We start from the raw sequence: 26,896 nt of genomic DNA on the forward strand, positions 1-26,896 counted from the left end.
AATAGAAAAGGACGTTTTTGCCCACCCGAACTGTGGTCCTACTCTATTTTTTGGGGGGGGGGGGGGGGGATATACACATGCAAAGAGAGGTCCATTTCGGTTTTGGGTGAAATGTTGCATGACCACGGGGCCCAAAATAATTACAAAAATTGCTCTAGAGAGAGCCCAAATACACCACAAAGTTCTCATTGGGGAAAAATAACTGGTGGCAAACTCTTCTGATTTTCTGTGAATTCAAAAGATCATCATTTTGCGTGAATTGAATTGGATTAGGTGGGAAAAAGGTTTCTATTTTTTGGGCCTGGGTTCTTTGTAGCCCACGGTCCTTACCAAAAACAAAAAGATCATGGCTTTGAGGTCAGATTAAGTGTAAATGTTGATCAAAAGATATTTCAGTCTAATTATGTTGCTTCAAATTTAAAAGTTCAGTCTTCTATTGCATCATATTATATTATAATATATACTAATTTGTTCTCGACCATAACACTTAAAAACACTTGTCAAGACATGATTCTTCATCAACGGTGCATGGCTCCAGAAACTGCCCCATCTGCATGAATGCTTGGATTCTGGTAGCATGCTTTGCATAGCTCATTGTACTTATTGATGTCAAAGTTGTTTGCCTTCATGAGGCGTTCTTGCTTGACCTTGAATCTGCTTTGGAAATAGCCTTGGAATGTGGGTTCTGTTGAGGTCCTTAGGAAGAAAATGTATGCCAAGGCAAAGTGTATGGAAGTAACAAAAAAGCATATGGGTTCCATCACATCCCAAGTTAGCTCCCAAAATGTGAGCCTCATGAAGCCCAAGGTTTGCAGGGTTAAAAAGCCCAGCCCACAATAAAGCTCGGTTTTCACCTGGGCTTTGGCCTTTTTATCTATTAGTGCCTTTCGCTTCTCCATCTCATCTAACTCCTTCCTTCTTGGGTCATTTGGTTTGGCTATTGATTGATAGATTAAGCTCTCCATTGCTTTTGCTACCTGTTCATTCACAACACAAGAAATTAGTAGAAAAATGGGAAATTATAAGTTGATTCAATCCTTAAACATTTCTTACTAATTAAACATCTTTTAACTTTTTTATTTATTATATTTTATACTAATAGTCCATTTGGTTTTCCATTGTTGTAATTAATCAGAAGTTGAATGATGACTTCACATAATTGATTGTAGATAAATTGAGGAAGGAATCTCGGGAAGTTATTTACTTATTTTCTTCATTGATTGATTTGGCCACTTGTTGAAACTGAACCAAGAAAGAGGGAAAAAGGCATGGAATCTAGATGGCAGGCATGCAAATAATGGAAGGTAGTGCACAGGTGATACAAGCCAAGCCAAAGGGCACCTCAACCCACACACAAAGAGTCATGCTTCAAAAGCAGAGCACCGAAAACCCGGCACCTCTGATAATAATACTGAATCTAAACAACACGCCACACACTCTCATACGTTATACCTCTAGACTCTAGTACATTATTGATCTCATCTCCCCCGGTTCTTACCTCAACCATATCAACCTCCTACAATGTTTGCATGTCAAGTATTTTCTTTTCTCTTTTTCTATAAAATATATATATATATATAAACACAAGAAAATTAGGGTGTTCTCTTTTTACTCTTCCTTTAATGGTTAACCTACCTTAGCTTAAAATTTTTTGACATTAAGCGTGAAAGATTAAAATATTAATATAACAAAAATACTAAAAAATAAAAATAATATTTTTTTTCATAAATCACAGACAATTTTTATATTTATAAAAAAAATTGTGCATTTTATTTAAATTTTTATAAAAATATTTGATAATTATTTAAAAAGTGTATAAAAAACTGAAGCAAACTTAAACTTTAATTTAGATTCTTTTTATTCTTTTAACAGATTTTGTTTATTAAAAATATTTATTTGACGTAAAATTATCAATTTAAAAATAAAAAATAAATTAACTCAAATACTGTTAGTTAGATTATTTTTTATTAGTTTTATTGTTAATTATAATTAATTATAATAGGAATATACAGGTGTAACCAAACAACAAGTTCTCATCTTAAAAAATTTTGAAAATAAATAAAAAAATTAAAACAAAATTATAATTACACTTATGTACTTTTTATGTACTCTTATTATAATTAATTACAACTAATATTAAACTAATGCAAAATGAACTAAATAATAAATACTATTATTTTCATTTTTTTGTATATTAAAAATAATGAACTTATGTGACAGTTGATTATTTTAGATTCATAATGGTTTTTTAGAAAAATAAATAAAAGTATAAAATATTTAATTTTGGTAAAAAAAAATGAAAAAATGCCATGCAAAAACCAATACAAAAGAAAGAAACAAATATAAAATACCTGTTTCGGTCGGAGAAAGACAACGTTACCAAAAACGATGACGTTTCCGGCGTTATCGAGAATCTTTGCAAACTCTTCTCCGAGATTGCGATTCTCACAGGCTTCCACGCAGATCCGCAGAAACTCACCGTACGAAATCGAGGCATCCGGAACTTCACTCAGCTTCACCTTCACCTTCTCCGCCATCGTAGCCTTTAGAACCTTCCTCACTTCCTCTGCCGAAATTCCGCTTTCGAGAAAAGAGTCGCTGGTGACCGGTGATACCGGTGACGGTGATGGAGGAGCCATGCGAAAACGATCTCTGGTGATGGTGACGTTGTTGATACTTCTGAGCTTCTCTCTCAGCTTCTCCCCTACGGGAATAGAGAGAAACTCCGGGAATCTTGTCGGAGCGGAGTGGTACACTGCTCGCTTGAAGAGGAATCGCCGGAAAAATCCTGTGTCGCTGGTGGCAGGTTTCGACGGCGAAGTTAGGAAGGTGGATGGAATAGAAGGTGGCGAGATCGTGCGGTGGAATGCCGCCGGTGACGCCATTGTTTTGAAACCGTCCAAAAGACGTTTTGTGAAGAGTTTCCGAAGCGCCATTGATAAGTGCGTGAAGATTTTTTTTATTACTTTTTAAATTATTTTTTGTAGTGTTTTTATTTCTCTCTCTTAACTGTTTAAATTTTAGAAGGAGAAATGAAGGCAGTCCACTAACAGAGTGAATGAGTGATGTTTCGAAAGCGCTCTGAAAATTTTGGAAAAAGGTTTCTTCGTATAAATACCGTCCAAAGATTGAGGAAGATTTTTCTGCCTCACATTTTTTTTATTTTTAAATTTTCACTGATACCGATCTTATTTATATTTATTGTGGAGCAGTATATTTTTAGTTTATTTTTGAGATTTACAAGGAAAAGGATATAATGTTAGGATATGATACTGTTTCTTTTATTTATCAATTTATTTTTTCTTTTTTTAATAATATTTATTTTTTATTTATCTTCTTATGTAAAATTTATTACTGAATTATCAACTATAAATTTATTAAGTAAGAGTGTAAAAAAATTGTTCTGCTATCCTCTCTTTATTAATTAATGGTTATTTAGTGATTTTACTTTTATAATACTCTTATGTTTAACTATTTAAGTTTTTCATTAATTATAAATTTAACCACAGTGAGAAATTAAAAAATATAGAGTAAATAGTAAATATTATTTTCTTCATTTAACATTAATTATCACTTTTATTTTTTTGATATATTAAAAAAATTATTTTTCATATTTCTATTGATATACATAATATATATAACCCATATCTTTTATTTAAACAAAGAATTAGTATTTAGCTCTTGGGTTGACACTATTAGAAAATTCATAATTACTAATTATTTTATCACGGTTAAATAAAAAAATTGTACTTTTTAATACATTACATTGTTATTAATATAATTTAAAAAATAATATTACACATATATTATTAATTTAATTAAGAATATATTTTTAAAATATAATAATATCAATTTTTAAAATTTTTAACATATTTAATATACTAAAAATATAAAAAACTTATGCCTTTAGCTAATAGAATATGTTAAACTTATCCATTAAAAAAATTTAGATAAAAGATTATAAAATTTATTTTTATTAAAAATTAAAGTATTCTAGAAATAATAATTTTAATATACGTCTTTAAAACGTATTTTAGTCAAATTTAAAATTTATTTTTTGAAAATAAATTTTAGTAAAATATTTTTATTGTAATTTTTAATAGTATCTTTAAAATACATATTAACTCATGTATTTTGAATAAAAAAATATTTTAATATCTTAAAAAATACAAAATATAACACAAGGATGAAATTACTGTACAAGTAGAAAGCGCACAAATATTCTCAACATAAAGACTTGCCAAATTTCTACCAAGAGTAAAATTATTAAGATATTTTTATTTATGCACAAAAGATGTGTTATATTATTTTATTAAAAATTATTTATATACTTTTTAATATATATGTTAGAGATTTTATATGTATATAAGTTAAGTTAAATTTATGTTTTAATATGATCAATTTAGTACAATTACATTAGATTATATTATAGTTGTATTCATTTTTTTAAAAATTAATTAAAAGTTAATATCCATGTATATATTTAAGTACTCATCTTAAAAAAATTAAATGGGTACTCATAACAAAAATGAGACCTATCAAAAGATACTATTTTTATATAAATATATTTTTTTAAACGGACACATAAAATAGATAATTGTGTCTGAATATTTATCTTTATTTTGAAGAATAAGTAGACAAATATATTTAATAAAATAATCGAAAGAGATATAATAGTCTTGAATATATATTCAATCTCATCTTTAAGAATAGTTTTCATTTTCAAGATGAAATTTTTTTGAAGAAAGACCTACCTAGATTTAGGGACTATGTTAGTTTGTTAAGTTTTAAATTAGAATTTGCCTGGTATAGCTTAAAAAGACGTGCAAACTTAAATATCCCTACACATCTTTAAAGAAACTTTTTATTATTGAGATGAAAATTCTGTGAAAAAAGACGTACTTAAATATAGAGATTATATTAATTTGTTAAGTTCTTAAGTATTTATTTTCATCTTTAAGGATAGTTTTTTTTTTATTTTGGAGATAAAAATAAAAAAAAAACTTAGATCTATGGACTATGTTAGTTTGTTAAGATTTAAATTAGAGTTATATTCATATTATCTAAAAATACGTGCAACTTTATTATAAAATAATATAATTTTTTAAAGTTTTTGAAAAATGATTCAAAAACAGAGTTGCACAATTAATTAGATGTAGCTACTTGTATGAAGAGTTCCTCAGGTAAAGTTTGGTTTGTGAATTATTAGAGGGTGATTTAATATATTTCATCAAAATATATTTGATTGAATTATTTAATAATATTTAATATTATCTTTATATACAAATATTTTTATAAAAATAATTATCATAATTAAAAATAAATGATATACTCTTTGATTTTTAAATTAATTATTTCTTTTTAATTGTGCATAACTTATTAAGATAATTATTAATTTTTTAAATATAAGTAAATAAAGATAAAATTAAAGTATTTCTAGTATTAATTTTTATTTCTGTTAACTCTCTATTCTTCTAATTACCTTTTCTTTCAATTTAATTGGTAAAAATTAATTAATAACTTTTAAAATTAAAAAACGACACTTAAATGACCTAAGTAAGTAAGTAGTTTTCATTTATATTTTCTAGTTTTATTTTAAGTGTTCATGTATTCAAAATTTTGTAAAAATAAATTAAAATGAGAATATTATTATTTTGATTGTTATAAACTTTTTAAAATCATAAAAACAGAATATTGTAAGGTAGGATAAATTATTTGTGAAGGGAGAATAATTAAGATAAATTATTTGTATTATTTTTTTATATGCATTTTATTTTATATTTTTATATATAGTAGAAAGGTAGGATAAACTAACAAAATATATTCAAATAATTTTGTTGCTGGTAAAAAGACACTTAATTTTTATTATTGACAAAAATACTCTTAAATAATTTAAAAACGTAATAAAACTGTCTAAAAAGAATTTTTTTTTGTAAATGGCAAACGACTTTTGTATTTTTTTTTGTGACTAAACGACTTTTGTATTTGACAAATCGTTTATGTATTTGATTCAAAATTTTATATGAATATTTAGACAATTGTTTAAAAAATACACAAAAAAGGGGACAAAAGTTTGATCTCTATATTTTTATTTTATTTTTTAAAAGTATTATAAGTTGTTCAAAAAAAATCACAAAAAAAATATATACTTAACGAAAAATTACCAAATTTTAAGGATAAAATATCTCGTTTTTAAAATCATACTTGCAATAAACCGAGTCAAAATTCAATCTCTAAAATATTTTTTGAGAATACATATTTAATATTAAAATTTTTTTTTGTCTTTATAAGTTATTTAAGAACTTTTTTGTTGATAACAAAATTTAAGTACATCTTTATCAATAATAAAATTATTAGAATAGTTTTTTGTGACTTATTTTTTTATAGTATAAAAGATAAATATTTTTTTATTAATTATTAGTATATGTACCTTGCTCTGCATCGATAATATACAAAAATATATAAAATATATTTTTTAAATAAAAATACGCATAATAATTTATTATAAAAATTTTATAAAATTAATTAAATTTAAAGTTTAATTATTTTTATGTTAAAAATAATAAAATTCATGAGTAATAATTTTACTAATTTTCAAAGTTTAACATTAGTATGGGATTAAATTGGTATATTTATATTAAAATCTTATTTTTTTAATTTTTTTAAATAATATTAATGATTAAATTTGTGTAAATTTTTTTATGATTCATGAATAAAATTTTTAAATTCTCTTATTTCTATGTTAAAATCGAATTGAATAAATACAATTTAATATGAGATAAAATTTGTCTTTGAATTAATTTTTTTATTATTATAACTGAAAAAATTATTATAGAGAACTCTTTTTGTTAAAATATATGTAAAATTATTTTATATTTTAGTATCATATTTATTATTGTATTAGAATAAAAATAATATGATCAACATTATTTTATGTTAAAACTTACTAAAATATTTGATCTATTCTTAAGTTGAAGTAGTTGTATTTATATCTATAAATAATTTTATATTATTTGTTAGTTTAAACACCTACCAAAATTATTAAAAATAAGATAAATGTACAATATCTTGTTGCAACAATAGTAAAATTATTATTCCCAAATAATTTACAATATTTTGCTCTATTTTAAGATAAATAATAAAAAATTTTACTAAAATAAGATAAGATACAATTTATATTTACCCTTTATGCATAAGCACCATCATATATATATATATATATATATATATATATATATATATATATATATATAACTATTCATGATCCCCATAAAAGGAGAGGTAAACTAAAAAGATGAAGGAAAAAGCGCATAACAACTTTCATTATCGTTATTTTATTATTCGTTCCCCAAATTAAAAATAAAATTAAACAAGCAAAAAATATATTTTAAACATTGTGAAAACTTAATATGGGAAGAGTTATATATGACAAATTAACTTATATGAGATAAAAATAATAAAATTTATTTAAAAAATTATAAAAACTTAAATAAATAAGAACAAAATAGATAGAATACAATAACAAATAATAATATTTTATAATTTATAAAAAATCAAAGAATAAAAATAATACATCGTCCAAAAAAAGTATTACCAAATAAAAAAACAATTGATAAAAAAATAAAATTCTTTTTTAGCATATATATTTTCTTACAATGAATAAATTATGAAATAGTAAAAAAAATAAAGAATAAAATTGTGCTTTTATAATAAATCAAAAAAAATATTCACAATTATATAATTAATGGTTGTTATATAACTATTAGACAATAAATTATAAAAAATATTAATAAAAATATATATTAAAATAAAAATATAAACATCGAATAAAAATCTAAAATTTAAAATTAAAATATTTAAGATTAAAGAAAATGAAGAGAATTTTTTTTGTAAACAACAACTAAAATATTGGCGCCACAATAAATTGAGTCAAATAGTATATATTTAAATTAATTAAATTAAATAATTAATATAATAAATTTATTATAATTTTTTGGCCCAAAATAATAAGTTAAATAAATAAAAATATATTATAAATATGTCATATAAAAATTATAATACTTTATTAAAAGTCATTAATCAAAATATATAAAATAAAAAAATTAATACAAATTAAAATAAAATTAGTTTATTTATTTCAATAAATCAAATAATTAATATAATTAATTAGTTATAATTAATATAGTCAAATAAATAATTAATTATGATACTCTTAAACACTATTAATTAAAATATATATGATCAAAAAAACAATATAATGAAGATAAAATTAATTAATTTATTTCAGTCAAATCAAATTATTAATATAATTAATTAATTATAATTAATGTAGTTAAATAAAATATTAAATAATTTAGTATTTATCTCTTAAAATAAATAATTTATTTAAGTAAATAAAATAAAATAAATAAAAAATTATCTTAAAAAATACTAGTTATATATGTTATTGATTAAAAAAATTATTTTAATACTATATAATAGATTTAGGTGTGGCTATGATAGGAAGCAGCCGACACTGTTTTAGAGGTTAGGTTACAAAAGAAATTAAATCATTCAATGCATCCCTAGAAAATCATTAAATGCATGAATTTGATAATTATTAACATCCACATTATAAGATGACTTCGAACAATTTCTTCATCTGTGCATATGAATGAATCAGTATTCATACACAAACTCCTAAATGAATTCATGCACTTTTATTTATTTTGATTTCAAATAAAATCAGATGAAGTGCAGTGCAATATAATGATAAATGATAATATTAAATGGTGAATGCTATGATGTCTAAGTTATGGTGCCTAACTTACTAAAAAAGATAAAGAAATAATATTTAATAAATTTTAACTATTTTATTTTTATTTTATGTATTTTATTTTTTATCTATAAAAACAAGTTAGGTAATTTAGGCACAATAATAAAAGGCACCATAGAATTTACCATATTAAATAAGGATTTTGATTTAATTTTTATAATTAATTTTTTTTTAATATTGATTCATATATTTAATTTTGCAATTTTATTTTATATATTATAATAATAATAATATATTTTTTTCATAATTTAGCTATTTATATGGATATGTATGCTGTTTTTTTGTCTGTTACGTTATATTAAAACAAACGGAGTAAATGGTATTGGAAATGATACCCTTCTATTACATAATTTGATAATCGGTTAAAAAAAAAAAAAAGAAATGAAGAAGAAGAATGGAATGGAAATTGTTGTGGTGTAGAGAAGTGGCTTGCCCATATGATGCCACCTGGCAATAATATTTAGATGGGTGCCACGTGTCAAAACTGCAAATAGAGTAGCTGCTATGTTATGAATGGTTGCCGAAAGATGTCTAAACTCACATGCATAGAAGAAATCATGCATGTATTATGTATATATACGAATACGATACGTGTATGCATTTCCCTTCACACTTCATTTAAGAGATGGTTACTCATCACTTAATGTCACGTTAATATCCATTGCCTACTCTTCACTTATATAATAATAGTGTTAGGGAGTTAGTATGTTTTGTGATTTATAATTATTAATTAATTATTATTAATATTTTTAAGAGTATAAATTTATATCTAATAATATAAAATTATTATACAATTTTTTTATAATTAAAATATTAAATAAATTTTAATAAAAATATTGACTCTTTAATTTTTTTTCTTTATATATTTCACATATAGACTATATATAGAGTATAGAGAAAGCAAACGTGACACTGAAATCTAAGCTCTGTGAATCGGTGGTCATCATATTGGAATACGAGTAATCATTCATAAAACTATGGATAACTAATTGGTCCTTCAGTTTTTAATGCATAAAATAAAAAACTAAATTGATCACATTATCTGTTAATTTTATATTGTTAGAGATATTATTATTATTGTTATATTCTCTTGTCTTGAACTTTTAGAATAATAAGAGATTTTATAATAGTGACCTCACTTCAAGAAGATAAAGTGTATCCAGATGCTATTATTTTACGAGTGTTAAAATAAGAGATTTGTTAAAAATAAAATTTTTAATAGATATTGTGTTGTCAAATTCGACCTCAACTAAATACGAGACGATAGTATTCGATAGAAAAAAGGTATAGCTGACTTATCGAGATAGTAGAAGGCGAGATCTCTGCGGAATAAACAAAAAATTTATAACTTATAAACAGAAAATTATAAATTTTTGTACTCTTATTGTTATCAAACTTTCGAGTTGTACGAATTTACGAGTTTAGATATAGAATCGAGTTGACTTGGACATAGACTCTATCCTGAGTAAATTCGGCTAAACTCGGTCAAATTCGGACAAACTCGTGAGTCTAGGATCGAGTTAACGAGTTTGCGTTTTTCTTCATTTTTATTAAAAAAAAGCGTCATTTTGAAACCAAAAACACACTTTTTTATTAGGGTTACGAAAATATTCCCAAAAAATGAAAGAAAATTCACTCACGACTCACTTATCTATGTCGTTTCTCTCAAGTCTCACTTTCTCGATGTTCTGCTGCAGTCGCCGTTTCCCGTCGAACTGTCATTGTTCGCCTGTGTCTGCTACCTCTGCTCTAATTTACACCATTGTCTTTGCGAATTTTACCTATGTTACCCTTTGTTTGTATTTCTTCGCATTTTCACTATCCGTAACTCTATCGTGCTATCACCATTCACATGTTCGACTACTTCTCTTATAGTCCTATCTCTGCTCTGGTTTGCACCGTCGTGAAATTTATGACTATTTGTCGCCGTCGTTTCGTGCTACTACTGCACCCTCATCACTGCTGCCTGCTGCACCATTGTCTTTGATCTGCTGTTGTTGGGACTTTGCCCCTTCTTTTCTGTTATATCCTCCATTTTTTATATGCCTTTTGTCCTTTCTTTAAGCATTTGCTTCTTGATCTATTTTTTTTTTTGCTTTTTAAATTTTATTGCTTTTAATTTTAGCCTATTTCTTATCGTTTATGTTAGATGGCCAAATGCAATGACGGATCCAGAAATGATATTATGGGGAGCCAAAAATACATATAATATTAAAAATTATGTAAAAAAATTTATATAATATAAGATGTATTACAAAAATATACCGACAGAGAATATATTTTAAAGTAAAAAAATATGTGTATACTTTTTATTAACGAAGTGGTCGAATCTTCGAATAATAAAATTCATCAATAATAGAATTTGTGTCAAATTTTTTAGTAATTTTCTTTTCAATATAATTAAAAGACAATTAGTAAGAAATTCATCTTTTATTTTGTTTCTAAGTTATTTTTCACAATATTCATAGTTGAAAAAGATCTCTTAATTGTAGCAGTTGAAACAAAGAGAATTAATACCAAATGAATAAAAAAAGACGGCAACAAGAAGAAAAATAATTTACTTTGTGGGATTTGAAAATTTTTATTTAATTAAAAATATTAGTAATAATATATTTTTTAGATTTCTTTAATATTGTTACTTACTTTTTAGATATTAAAAATTATTAATATTTAAATTATACTGAACTTTTATTTATACTAGACTAAATAATAAATAATTTTTTTTAAAAAATTAAATTATACATAATAACTTATTACTATTAAAAAAAGTTGGGGGCCGAGGCAGCCACTCGCCCCCTTTATGTCCGTCCCTGGCCAGATGGTTCATCCATTCATGGCTAATTAGTAATTAATTATTTTGATTAGAATTAATTTGATTATTTGATATTGTTTAATGTTCAATTAAAGATTTAGTATTACAGATCTAGAATGTTTAATTTTGTGTGTTATATGTTGTATTTGTATAAGAATAATTATAAAGTATTTGAATGTATATTTTAAAGTATTTGTTATAATGTATGCTATTATTTTAATTTATTATGTGCTTTAAGATTGATATTATTAAGTTTGAAGGGTTAGAATTGAGTAAATATACATTATATATGATATATATAAACTTCATAACAGGTGAACTCGTACGAGTCTACGAGTTAACTCGCGAGTCGAGTCTAGGTCAGCTCCACGAGTTTACTTAGACTCGCGAGTTTGACAACCTTGTGTACTCTACTTTTTTTTTGTGACGTGTACTCTACTTAAGAACATAGATCTACTTCTACTTAATAACATACTTCCATGTCTCTAGTCTACACATGTCTCTAAATTACATATGTCGGTAAGCAAATCCTAATTAAGTCATACCAATCTTACACAACCAAATATAGTTCTAAATTCATCATACAGTCCAATCCCTAAAGCATTTTACTAAGTGCATGTCACTACGAGACTACCCTAACAATGTCCACATACTTAGATTAACCGAACAGAACACAATTAATCTCGAAGTCAGTCGCCCCGGTGTAATGCGACGTCTCGTTCAGTCTGTTGATGTTCCCGTTGTTCCCCGCCGACCGTGCGATCACCGTATCAGTCTCAAATATGGTAGAAAAGGATAAAAGAGGGGAGAAAGAGGTTGACTAAGCCAAAATGGGACCCAAAAACACACTGTAAAACGACTTATACTTATAAATGCGGTACGGCCTTATCTTGTTTACAGTGTAAAGGTGATAAACGTGGTTCGACTAACGTGTCTTATCTCCTTTACACTGTAAACGAGATACATTCAATATCATCTCATTTACACTGCAAACGAGATAAGACTAAAAAATACAAAACGGTAAATATTTTTAAAATTATTTATTTTGATAAATATTATTTTTATTTTATTTATTTAAATAAAAAATCCGATCCGTCAACGATATTAACAAAAACAATATAAAATATTAATTACTATGTAATACATTATGCAAAAAATATTTTAATTAATTTAATATTATAGTACATTTTGTCTCTTTCGTTATCGGTAGGTAATTTGATTTTCACATATTAAAATGCAGTACGTAATTTTTAATTCATTTTTTAATTATTTTTTAAATTTTTAGATAACAAAAAGTTCTAATATTTTATTGTATGGATGTTTTTAGAAGAAAAAATGTTAGAATGTTAATAAAATTTATTATTTTTTTACCAGTAATTAATTAATAATATTTAAAAATATAAATTAAAAATATATTATTAAATTATTAGACTAAAAAATTAAATTAATAATTTAAAATATTAATTAAAAATAATAAATTTTGCTGATTTTTGAATATTTTTCTTTTAAGAAATAATATATATATATATATATATATATATATATATATATATATATATATATTCTCTTTCAAATATTATGAAAACAATTAGGAAGAGAATTAATAAGAATTCCAATTATTACCCTTTTTGAATTATGAACTCTCTAATTATAATTAATCTAAATCTTGATCTTACAAGTCGGTACAAGGTATAACAGGAGGATATATATATATATATCAAATAGATTTAATTTACTGAAATTTTGAATATTTGTATATGTGCACTTATTATTAGTCGATTATTGGATAAAAATAGTTTCCTAAACACGTGCATCGTGATTCATGCATGATATCTCCACAAGACCAAATTAAATCTATTTAATCAATCTATTTTTGGTAAATTATATCATCCAATAATGTATTTTAATAATAATAATAATAATATATAGTGTATATCAATTGACCTCATTAATATATTTTTTAATTTTATGTTTTATAATAATTATATAGAGGCCGTTTTTGCTTCAAGAAAGAGACCTTTTGGGCAAGCTAAGAAGTCTTAGTTAACTACATATACATACATATATATAATTTGGTTATTGAAAATGAAATATGGTGGCTATATTAAATGAATGAGGATCTACTAGTCAATATCTTGATAGATACTTTAATTAGAGTAATAATTGGGAGTCTTCTGAATTTATTTTTTAATGTTTAAATAATTAAAAGTTTAAATATATATGGTATTTTTCAAAAAATAAATAATATTTTTTATTCAGAAATTAAAAAATGAGTTAAAGCTTCTAATTTTTTTCCTTTTAATTAAGCACCGAGAATTCAATTTCTCATTTTTATGAAATTAGAAAATATTTTGTAACCAGTTGTATAATTAGGGCTAATTTTTTTATATTGATTAAATATATGTGTAATACATTATTATTGAAAGAGTATGTATTTTTTTTATATGATATTTTTTATTGATATTATTCAAATTGGACGGTCCGATTTGTTTGAAGAAAAAAATAAACTATAAATCGGATGGTCCGAGTTGTGAAAAATAGGAAATTTAAACTTTAGGATTAACTAATCAGACCGTCTGATTAGTTTTTTTTTTTAAATCAAAACATACCCTTTTTTTTTCTAAAATTTAAACGGATCCTCCGAATTTTATTAAAAAATATTTTTTTGTGGATATTCTCTAATAGAATCGTTCGAATTTCTTGTTCTAAATCCCTTAATCTGATTTCAACCTCCTTAACATCACATGTAAAATAATACTCCTGTTCTCCATAATATTGTATACTCCTATTTTATACTCTCCTCCGTATTAAAAATAAAAAGCGCTTAATTAGAGGTTTATTTAATCAACGAGAAATTAATCACTATTAGCAGGGAATATCCTGAAAACCCAAATGAATAATTTTTTCATGAAGGCCACACTCCTATTGCTACTTGATAAAAAAAATTAAATATATAATGGCATTAAAAAAATAGGAAAATAAAAATTGAAGCGTCATAATTAGTATATATATAAAAACATTATTATCACGACTCATATACAAAGTAACGACCCATAAGAACTTGAAAGGTCCATTCAATGACTATCATGCCTTTAGGATAATAGGAACCACAATTTTTTTTCCTTTTTAATTTATTAATATTAATTTCCAGTCCAATCCATTAACTAACATACAGTTATTATAATAATAACATAACACTGTTGGCGATTATGGTAATCGGTATGAAGTAATTAGAGAAGTGTGATAATTTTGTGATGAATATGTTTTTTTTTTTAATTAGAATAAGATTATTATTGAGCGAAAAAAAATTGTGGGAGAAATTATAAAACCAAAGAAAACAGAGTCCAAATTATAAAATTGCAACACACAATTAAAAAACATTTGAAATGAAATTGGTAGCACTAGGAATCAGGTTCTTTAATTTCTTTATTTCTTTCTTATATGGCCATCATATTATATATTAGCTTCTCCCGTTTATATATAGACATTTTCCTTCTAAGAGAAAAGGATACTTCATCAATTTGAGGAGTTGAAACACGTTAACACTTTTTAATTATAAAATTAAAGTATAAATTCTGGTGCAATCAACTTTACGTGAAGTTAATAGCTGAAAGTCGTTAGATGATTTGACTGATTTGACTAAATTTTCATCTAACAGCTCTCCGTTATCAATTTCACATAAAATCGACTGCACATGAGTCTTCACCTAAAATTAAAACTTTAAAATTATATTATAATGATATTTATTCCAAAAATTTAAGTTTTCGAATAAAAGTATTTAAATAGTTATATACCTTAAGACTACAATATATTTGGCTACAAAGAGACAAAAATAGAAAAAGAACATGCAAAAGAGATCTATTATAAGCTAAGTCTCACAGGCACAAAATTATTTCTATCTTTTATGCTAATTTTTTTTTGGAGTGAACAAAAATTAACCTACTCTAAATTATAGATTATAAAAATTCTGGTATCACATTACGAAACTAATTTTTATAAAAAATTAATCTAATAGTAAGAAACACATTAATTATATATCTAACTACTAAATAATGAAATCACTTTTTTCAAAAATTTAAGTCGATAAGATAAAAGATATAAATAATTATATCTCTCATAATACTTACATTAATGAAATATATATTCTCATCTCTTAAATTATATTTTGGGGTAAGTTAATAAATTCGTTCAATTCTAATAAGTTTTTTCCTTTATTTTTTCAATTAACATTCATTATTGCACTATATTGCATATCACTAATGTAAGATTTGATTCGATGACTATTAATCGAATTAGAATATTGTTAATTAATTCAAGCTCTACTCTTCATAGGATAAAATTCATTGGTCCAAAAGGATTTATAGAATATTCTTTTAATAACCAAAACGGTTTGATTCCAAGAGATTCTTGCCAGTGAGGACAAAAGTAATATATAAGAAACATAATATTCTAATGCTTGTTTAATTTTGGGATTTGAGATGGCAAAGTACTAATTAAGAACTAACATACAATGATGCATGTTTGGATGTTCTGTAATGCGCATATGATTATTGTCAATTCAAACCTTGGTTTAAATAGTGACGGTTTAAAAGAAATCTGCAACGGTTTAAAATCGTCGCAATTAGATATAAATGTGAACTTGAATTTTTTTTTGACACAAGAATTGTTAGTTGTTTGATGAGTTTTAATTACCATGCATTTGAAGTCCTATGTCATATTTGATGAGTTTTCCAATGGTCAAATTTGTCATGAAAATATTCTTTTAAAAGACTAAAATAGATAAAAAAAATGATGTAAATATTCATTTAAACATTAATATCATATCATGATATATACTACTTTTTTAAAATAAGATAATCCGATAAAAAAAAGACATATAAATAATTATATATTTAAAAATATTATATTTTTAAATAAATAATTGTCTAGTTAGATAAAACAGTATATTAATTATTATTTTTCAAGACAATTGCATGCAATGAGGTCACTAATTGGTTGTGTATATGTTTTGGAGCATGACTCAGTATATGATGATCCGCCAGGGATGAAAGCACTAATAAAATGCAATAATTAATATCCTTATATTGCTTTAGATGAGCATTATTTTCCACTCTATATAGTGTTGAACATATATAGCATTCCATGGTCATTACCTTAAACTAAATCCTATTTCACAATAATTAGTGGAAATTTTTTTAATTGGTTTTTTCTAAAACGAATTCGATCAATTTGCAAAAAGAACATGTTAATTAATAATAAAATCCAGGTGGCAAAATTTTGCAAATTTTAAGCATACCTTTTAAGTTTTTGTTTTTTCTTAAAAGTATTTGGAAACATAAGCATCTTATTATCAAATCCCAAAAGAAAAATACACATTTTCAAAATATAAAAAACCCATTTGTTAACACACTGGTCCAATAATAAAGACCCAGGATCAAGCAAAAGGTCCAATCTAAAGGGTTGGACCTCACCCAGTACCAACCTTCGTCTTATGAAGTCGGTACTCACCACGACTTGCTCTAAAGAAGTCGGGTACGAGGGTTAACTGGCAGATAAATACTCATTCAAATGAGTAACCACCCCAAGAATCTCTCTAACCACTTCACATAGTCATATCTTAACCTCCCTAAGATAAAGGGACGGTTAACACCCTAAAAAGGTGGCACTACTTCAACGGTGGTTATTGGTTCACCACTATAAATACACTGACACCCCTCAGGTATCTCTAAATCCCAATACCTTCTAAACCTGCTAACACCCTTGCTGACTTAGGCATCGGAGTGTCTTTGCAGGTACCACCCCCCATTCCTTCGCGAGCACAAGTCGGACGGAGGCCCCCCGAGTTGCAGATCCACTTGACAGCCTCCTCCTTCGTACGTTTGGGCCAACCAACGCCATCCAATCCACCAATCTCCGGTTACTCATCGTAACACCATTTGAAATTATTATAGGGCATAATGAATGAAATATAAAACTTATTATTAAAGAAACTTATTTTATTTCTTTCCACTCTCTCTCATTCAGGCACACATTCCATCCACTCTCCACTCATGTTTTGAGTTTGGTAGAGAATGATTTTGGTGTGAATACAAGATTATTATTATTATTGTTGTTGTATTAACACCCCTCTCTCTCTCTATATATATATATATTGTCCAAGATCTCGGGGTAAGGTATATTACGTAATTTTGCATAATAATTGACTAATTGTTTAAAGCGCACGCACTACAAATTGATACCCATTATCATCATCATCTTAAAACAATGAGTTACGTCTATGCAAAAAGCTTAAGCAAAAATATTGATGCAAAAATAATAATTATCAATTGAATTACTGAAACATTCAAATGTAGAGTAGTTTTTGTCAATGTCTTATATGGTTGGTGACTTCCACGGTTGATGCAAATAGCCCAAAATAATTTTGACTATAATACTACATCAACAAAGGTTGAACTTTTTTTTATGATAATTTAATTATTTTATAATGTTTTGACATGATATTAAAAAAAGCTAATAAGTATATTATAGGACACTTGTAAAAAATGCAAAATAAAATGAAGTTCTCGATAATATTAAATGCATAAAAGTTATTTTATATGTAAAAATAACAAGGAAAAATTTTATGAAATATAAAATAACAAGCTTTATATATATATATATATATATATATATATATAAACAAGTACTCGTTGTTTTATTTTAAAATATTTATCACTCTGATTCAAAACTATAAATGTATTTAGACAAAAATTATATGCAAATATATCAAGCTTTAGTGTGTTAAAATACTAAAGTGATAGATATCTTAGAATAAAAAGAATAATAAATAGAAAGTACTAAAATTAAATAAAAGTATTAATTCAATATGAAAAAAATTAGCAGGATCAGAGCGGAAATTATTTTAATTAAGATCAACATGAATAAAAACCAGCCTATATATCAGCAAATAATGGATTCTTTGACCGGACGTTTCCCCCACCATAAGAGAGAGAAAAAAAAAGACAAACCTTAGTGCGTGGGTATTATACAATATCTTGTCTCTTAGATGAGTTTGTTGACATGGTTTTCAAAATCCTTGCACTTTAATTGATAGGCAACTATCTCTGTCTTTATGTACTAGTACTATATTATCATCTTGTTTAAATTTTCATATACTTTCTCTAATTTAAATTAGGTTAATAGCTAATCTAATTGGCAGATATTTGATTTAACATTTATTAAAAAGTGCCATGTCTAGAAACATTAGTAATAACTGAATTAAAACTGTAAATTTTGACCTTTTAACACATTTAAATTTCTTATATATTTTTATAATTTTTTTTTGAAATATTCTTGACAAGTGTATTTAACAAGATCCGTAATTTATAATAAAGTACTCTATTTAAATAATAATAGAAAAATATGTTGAAAATGTGAGTGATGAGTTTTAAACGGCCGGGAATGTTAATTAGGCAAGTGTGGTAACGTGGTCTAATTGAACTTATTAATAAGAGAAATTAAAATAAAAAAAATGTTCTTTTATTTGTTTTGGAGACTTTAATTATGCCACGCATGATGATTGGGAATTTCTCCCTCATTCCATGAAATTAGGTACTTATTATTTTATTATTATTATTATTGAAAATTATAGAATATTTAAGTTTCATAATATTATAACAAGTTTGATTATTTGAGTGGTTGGTAATATTCTAAAGTAAACTAAATCACATTATTTTTTATATACTAAAACACTCGTCCAAGGGATTTTATATGGTTGAATCCTTTGAACATAGTAAAAGCGAATATTAGAATGATAAAAAATTTGCACAAGGATCTGAAAAACATGCATAATGCATTACGTAATAAAAATTGCATGTCATTGTTATATTACACATTATTATGATTCTAGCTAGTGAAGAGTTTAGGGTTTATAAGACAAAGAAATATTTCTTTGTAGCATGCACTGATATATAATAATGCATGTCTCAATAAGTATACGTAGCTTCAAGAATATAGGATCGAGTAGCGTTGGAATTATTAGCATTAGCATTAGATTTCAACGAATTTTTTGGATCCACCTTCTTCATGCATGGTATTCTAGATTCTAAGTTAATAGTGGGTTGATGATGTATGATTCATATTCTCATGCTATTTACACACTATATTTGTGAATCTAATGTTATTCTATGCTGAATAAGAGAGTGAACCCAATAAGTACACCCAACTTGAGGATATAAAATAGATCCTCTTTATTTTTTTTAATTGAGGATATAAAGTATAATAATTTTAATTTTTTATTTTTTTATATGTTTTAGTTCTATCTATAAAATGTATGATAAAAAATTATACTTTACTCTTTTAAATAAAAAAATTAAAAAAATTTAATCTTCTAATTCTTAGATGCCAAGTTCTTAGCTTAAATTTTTTTATGACCCACTAATTCATAGTAAATTTAAATTTTATTTAAAAATTTATTTTTTAATTAATAAACTAATAAATTAATGTATATACAATACACAATTCAAATTATTAATACATTTTTAAGTGAACAAATAAGTAATTAAGATAGTTTATTTGTGATTACGATAATATTATTAAGAAGACAATAAAAAATTAAATTGATCTTATTTAATATTTATTAACTTTAATAATAAATAATAAAAAATTAATAAATATTAAATAAAATAAATTCTCACTTTTTTTAAATTGTTTTTGTTATCAAATATTTCGATTGAAAATTTGGAATTATTATCCTCCCTCAATTAATGTCACACATATTTAGCACACTTATAAAACCAATAAGCCATATCTTTTTCTAAAGAAATAAAAGAAGTAATAATGCGACCATTCAACTTCCACGAATGGCGGAGATAGAGACAAATCGACAAATCAACTAGCTTCCGTCCTTACTTTTTTTTTTTTTTTTGAATGAATAAATAATATATATATTATCAAATCAAATTACTATACAAATTGCATGAATAAAAAAGATAAATTTTCTAACTATTTTTTAAAATGATTTTGAGTGTTAAAAAATGGAACCTATTATAAAAGAGACGACCACTATATAATTTCACGAGCTGGAATAGTCGAAATTCAAATAATAAGATCTAGATAAACATCAATATCAAAGATTTTTTTTAAAAAGAAATTATTGCATTGAAATATATGGTTGTTTACATTCCTTTTCATAGAATTATAGAGACGAGGAAAGGAACTTATAAATGATCGATAATGAATGGAGTTTACATTGGCAATTGTGATTGGTTCTTTACTCATCAATCTGCGATTCCTTTCATGAAACTTTTCTTCCCGGCAATTTAGTTTAAAAATGTTTTCCCAATAAGCTTTTGGCATAAAGTAATAATCATAATTAACGCATAAACTCATTGTCATTATCATGCTACTAAGAACATGATAGGGAAAAGAATGCCATGAATAAAAAGGTTGCTTCAAAATAATTATTTTGGACCAATATATATAAAGCAGTGTGCACTATACTACATGTAACTTGGAAGAAAAGAAATGGATCTCTCGCCTCAAATTCATACATTTATTTGCAATATAAAATTTTTTATTCATATAAATTTTTTAATTTTAATTTTACTAAATAAAAGAAAATAGTCCCTTTTTTGTTAGTCACTCTTTTATATGGTAGATTGTTCGTTTGGAAAATTTTAAAAGTAATTTTTTTGAACTTTTGACTTATGAAAAGTAGTAGTATTAATATTGGTGCAATTTTCAAAATAAAATTACAACTTTCTAAGAAATTAGTTAAAAATTTATAGAGAAGTTAAAACAAATGACTTTTCTCATAATACTATTATTTTTTATCACATTTTTATAAAATAAGTACTTTTAGAACTAAATAAAAATTCAAAAATAAAAGAACTTATTTATAAATTACTTTTAATATAGTCATTTATTATTTAAGTTATTTTGTTAAAAAGAACTCAATTAAGCTCTACTCAATCTGACTATGGTGGGTTGATGTAATGTAACATATATTATTATTTTAATTTATCATATCAATATTTAGTCTGCTATGTCAGTATTTAAATGAAATAAATTTAATTATAGTAATTAAAATAAAGACTTATTTAAATTTTATTATACCAAAATCAAATAAAATTTTTTATAGAGAGCAAAACCAAGCACTGAAAATATTTTATAGGGACCAATATATTATTTAAGCCTACAGTATATGATGATCCTTTGGGAAAGCAAGCATTCACTTCAAATTATTTCAGTTTTTTTCAAAAGAAAAGGAAAGCATTATATATGTTGGCTTAAAATTAAGATTTATTAGTAATAATAATAATAATAATAATAATAATAATAATAATAATAATAATAATAATAATAATAATCGTATATTGTGGATTATTACGCATCGCATCATAATTGATAACATGGTCCACCATTCAGGGGATGCATGGGACCCTCATTCACTCACTACCAGACAAGGAAAAATTACTACGTGAAACGTGTGGTATATAATAATATGTGGTTATGTATAAATATATGTATTATTTAATTTATTTTTAATATATATTTTTTATTTTAATTTGTATTTATTATTAATAATTAATTTTAATGTTTATAAGTATCAAAAAAAATATCAGTTGGACAAGTTATTTAATAATCTAATGGTGTTTACTCTTGTTACTTTGGGGAGGAAAAAGTTTATTGTAGGGAAATTCATGCTCATTGAAAATGACATCTCTAGAGATGAATTCTTTGTTGTTTGGGGAGAGGCAGATGTAACCCTTGTGATTGGGAGCATAGCCAAGGAAAATACATTTTTGGGAACGATGGTTGAACTTGGACTGATTGTATGGTCTGAGGAACGGATAGCAGGTGCAGCCGAAAAGTTTTAGGAAGGAGTAATCTGGTTTGGTTTGGGTGAGGGCTTCATAAGGTGAGATGTTGCTCAGTTTTGGATTTGGGAGCAGATTGATGAGATAGGTGGCTGTGAGAGCTGCTTCACCCCAATAGATTAAGGGGAGGGTAGCTTGGGCTAGGAGGGTTAAGGTATTTTCTGTTATGTGTCTATGTTTTCTCTCTATTTTTCCATTCTGTTGGTGTGAGTAGGGACATGTAAGCCTGTGATGGATGCCATTAGTTTCAAGGAATTGGGTGAATGCTGCTGAGAGGTATTCTCTTCCATTATCAGTTTGCAGGGCTTTTATTTTTAGTCCAGTTTTAAGTTCAATAGCAGCTTTGTACTTTTGGAAATCAATAAAGGCTTGGCTTTTTGTTTGCAGCAAGTAGGTGCTGGAGTATCTGGTGCTTGCATCAACGAAGCAGATATAGTACCTGCAGCCAGTTCTACTATACACAGGTGCAGGACCCCAGAGATCAGAGAAAACTAAATCCAAGGGTGCATAGCTGGTAAGAGATTCAAAATGAGGTAATTGATGAATTTTACTAATGCAACATGCATGACATAGTGAAGGCAATGAGGGCTCAACAACGTTTTTATTAATTGAATCATTGTCAATGACATTACACTGCTTCATTACAATAGAGATAACTTTGTCTGATGGATGGCCTAATTTTCTATGCCACAATTGTGCAGTAGGACTTTTATTGTTACAAACAATTAGTGCATTTGCACTTGACAGACTTGTAGTGGTTGGTGGGCTATTTACAGATTCATTGTTAGAGGGTGAGGCACTGATAGGTTGAGTTTTTATTTTCTTGATTGAGTGTTGAACTGCTTGTGTATTGCTTGAGGATTTGGTATTTGGCTGGACTGGTGTAATGAGTGATTGAGGAGTTGTGGTGGTGATGAGGGACTTATTTTGGGTTTTTGTAATGAGGGGTGCAGGTTTAGATTGTGGCATGAGGAGTGTAAGTGATCTGGATTTTGTGATAGAGGGCATTTTTGGGTTAGTGTTTTCATTGTGAGAAGGTGAGGTACTGATAGGTTGAGGTTCTGTTTTCTTAATTTGGTGCTGAACTGCTTGTGTATTGCTTGAGGATTTGGTATTTGGTTGGACTGGTGAAATGAGGGATTGAGGGGTTGTGGTGGTGGTGAGGGACTTATTTTGGGTTTCTGGAATGGTGGGTGCAGGTCTAGATCGTGGTATGAGGAGTGTAAGTGATCTGGATTTTGTGAAAGGGGGCAGTTTTGGGTTAGTGTCTGGATGATTTGGTTTAGTATGAGTGAGGGTGATGGAGGGCAGTTTTGGGTTAGTATTTGGATGGTCTAGTTTAGTGTTAGTGAGGGTGATGGTGCTGTAGCAGGTTGGTTTTGTAATGCTGTGCATATTGGGATTAAGAGTTTGTGGAACAACTTGAACTCCCTCAAATTTGTATAGGCCATCTTTAAGTAGTCCTTGGAGAAGAATTTTCTTGGAGATCTGGCATTTAACATTACACAAGTAAGGCCAGAATTCAAAAAAGACACAGTTGTCTAATGCAAACTTTGCTACACTCACTAGGTTTTTTGAGATTGTGGGGACATGGAGTAGGTTTTGCAATTGAAATGGTTTGTTTGATAGTGATGCATGCATTAATGTACTTCCAATATGCTTAATTGTCATACTTTGGCCATTACCTCCAAAAATTTGTTCTGTGCCTTCATAACCTATTCCAGTGGCCAGGTTCCTTGCATCGTAGGTGATGTGGTGTGAAGCTCCTGAATCAGGGTACCACGCAGTGTCTGGTGCTGGTGAGGGCATAGTGAGGAGTGCTTGGGGGTTGGGAGGGTTGGATTGCAGCGTGTTCGAAGACTGTTGTTGTTGTGAAGAGGGTCTTGGACTTGAGTTGTTGTGGAAAGCAAGGGATGGTGGCTGGGCTTTATTTAGGGGTTGAAGGTGTGGATTCATGAATTCTTGATCGAAGCGGTGGTAACATTGAACCGCTGTGTGCCCGATCTTGCCACAGAGTTGGCATTGTGGTCGGCTGCCTTGCCACCATGAGGAGTGTCCTCCTCCTCCTCTGAATTGTCCTCTGCCTCTGGAGCCTTTGAAGCCTCCTCTGCTGTTGTTGTAATTGTTGTAACCTCTTCTTTGGGAGCTTTCTTGACTTTCATTGCTCTGCGCTATGTTGACCTGCATTGCTCCCAGTTCTGTTTTCCTGAATCTTTCAATTAGCTCTTCCTGAGTCAAAAGCGGTGTTTTAAGCTCGCTTTCACTGGTGTGGTCGATTCTTGCTGTTGCAACAGTGACAAAGGTATTGTATTCTTCTCCAAGGCCTGCTAGGGTTGCTTCGATGAATTCTTCTCGAAAGAGTGGTGCTCCTAGCGCTTTTAGCGAATCTGCTACCTGATTGATCTTAGACATGTACTCCATTACTGTTGAATTATGCTTCTTGAGTGTTCTTAGTTGTGTCTTTAACTGTTTGATTCTTGTTTTCACTCTTGCTGCAAAATACTCTTCTAATGTGATCCAAATCTGAAATGCATACTCACATTCGATGACTCTGTTGACAAAGTTTGGTTCCATTGATGCGATTAACCAGGCGACTAGCCATTGGTCTTGAACTTCCCATTCTGCGTATTCTTGGCTTTCATTTCCATTTATGCGATCTGATTCTGAGTTGAATTTTGTTGGAATCTTTGCAGGATTTAGGTGATTTTGCAACTTGTTGATCTTGATGCACGCCAAAGCTTGTTTCTTCCAAGCTTTGAAGTTGTTTTCGTTGAGTTTGTTTGTGGAAAACGCAGCAAATGCATTCTGGTTTGTCATGCTTATTTGTGCGTTGGTGGTGAACTGAGACACTGGCTCCATGGATCAGAAAGCTCTGATACCATGTAAGGTATCAAGCTGAGGAGGATAAAGCTGAAACAGAAAGGAAGGAGAGAAAGAAGGAGAAGCTGAATCTGAATGTAAAACAGAAACAGAGAGAAAGAGGGAGAGAAAGGAGGAGAAGCTGAATCTGAAAAGCGTGTGTATTATGCATTTCAGTTGAGTTTTACAAGTGGTACAGCTGCATATATAGCTGGGGTTGCAACTGATTAGTTAACTGATAATAGAAATGTAACTGATTGCTTCTGGAATCTTCTGGTAACTGATTTTTTAACTGTCACTTGGCTTTACAGGATGCTTGTGTGTTACTACTAACAGTGTCGGTGGTAAAATGTTTTGTTCGCTTAAATTAGATTTATTAATAAGTTTGAGTTTTGTTTAGAGTTATGTTATGTGTACATTAAAATTAGTTATTAAAATTAATTATTAGTATAAAATACATACTAAAATATAAATACATATTAAAAATAAATTAAATTATACATATATTTATATACAAATATATTGATAACTGATTTTAATGGGTTAATTTTGGTGTACAAATAGTATTTTTATTTTGTTTATCCAAAAACCCTACGATTCTAATTATTCAATCTCACAATTTTATTTCTAGAAATTCTTTCATATTTTTGTAAATATTTACAATATTAAAAAGTCATATTTTTCTTTTAAATATGATTTATTAATGTTTGTTTTAACACATCTTAAATGTGTTCTAAAAAAATTAATTTAAATTGGTCAAGTGGTCAATTTACTCGTCCATTTAAATAAGTATTGGAAATTCGACTCTTATTTTATACATAAAACAATTCATTGACCAACTCTTAAATGGAGTTATCCGCGACGGATTAGATTATGTAGGCAACCAAAAAATGTGTTCCAAAAAGAATGCACGTTCTTTTTTTTCTTTGGGGGATTTCTCGTCCCACACGGTTCATTTTGTGAACTTCAAAAGATTCCTTAATAAGAATATCCTCGGCCACCTAAGATTTCCTAATTTAAGGGATTTCATCATTTCCATTTTCTTACATGATTATAAAATTAGATATTTTTAAACAAATTGTAAAGTCAGAGAGATAAATTTTATTTTATATTATTTTTTATAAAATATTATATATTTAATTACATTTAAAAAAACACATAAAATTGTATCCAAAACAACACCTTTGCTATTTTATTTATTTTCTATCTGTTCGTTGTTCATACACTTTTCTTTTATATTTTTGGTTTGGGTCATACTTTTCCTTGTTGGGGCCCCTTTTTTGGTCTTGGGGCCCAAGTTTTTCAGTGACTGGTTAAAACCCAGTAACATATCGACCAAAAATTTTAGGATTATAAAAGTTGGGCTTCATGGGCCTACAATCAGGAGCAAAGCCCATTAATGCTTATTTCTTTCGGACAAAAACTAAAAAAAAACATACCAAGAAACAGCAAAGATCATAAATGGGCAATCAACTGAAGATTATTTTTATGACAAATATTTTTTTATTTTTTTGTTTGGTTTCAAAAAATCACTTCTTAGTTCTATTTTTA

The 26,896-nt window shown here is 26.9% G+C and overlaps 1 protein-coding gene across 1 annotated transcript; it reads right to left on the reverse strand.

The window, feature by feature from the left end:
• Positions 1-401: 401 nt before the first annotated feature.
• On the reverse strand, positions 402-3,067 carry LOC130936349 (calcium uniporter protein 4, mitochondrial). The gene is made up of 2 exons (XM_057866411.1): positions 2,352-3,067; positions 402-977 (listed from the first exon to the last, which is right to left on the reverse strand). Exons 1-2 carry the CDS (start codon positions 2,934-2,936, stop codon positions 519-521), a joined length of 1,044 nt encoding a protein of 347 aa, XP_057722394.1. The 5' UTR covers positions 2,937-3,067; the 3' UTR covers positions 402-518.
• Between the last annotated feature and the right edge of the window lie 23,829 nt (positions 3,068-26,896).

Source organism: Arachis stenosperma, chromosome 6 (assembly GCF_014773155.1).
Source record: "Arachis stenosperma cultivar V10309 chromosome 6, arast.V10309.gnm1.PFL2, whole genome shotgun sequence".
Lineage (NCBI taxonomy): Eukaryota > Viridiplantae > Streptophyta > Magnoliopsida > Fabales > Fabaceae > Arachis > Arachis stenosperma.

Bases quoted from the DNA above. Each gene is read 5' to 3' on its own strand.
- LOC130936349 (XM_057866411.1), bottom strand. From the start codon at position 2,936: ATGGCGCTTCGGAAACTCTTCACAAAACGTCTTTTGGACGGTTTCAAA. The intron at 978-2,351 runs GTATTTTATATT...GTGAATGAACAG, and splicing joins TCTTTCTCCGACCGAAACAG to GTAGCAAAAGCAATGGAGAG.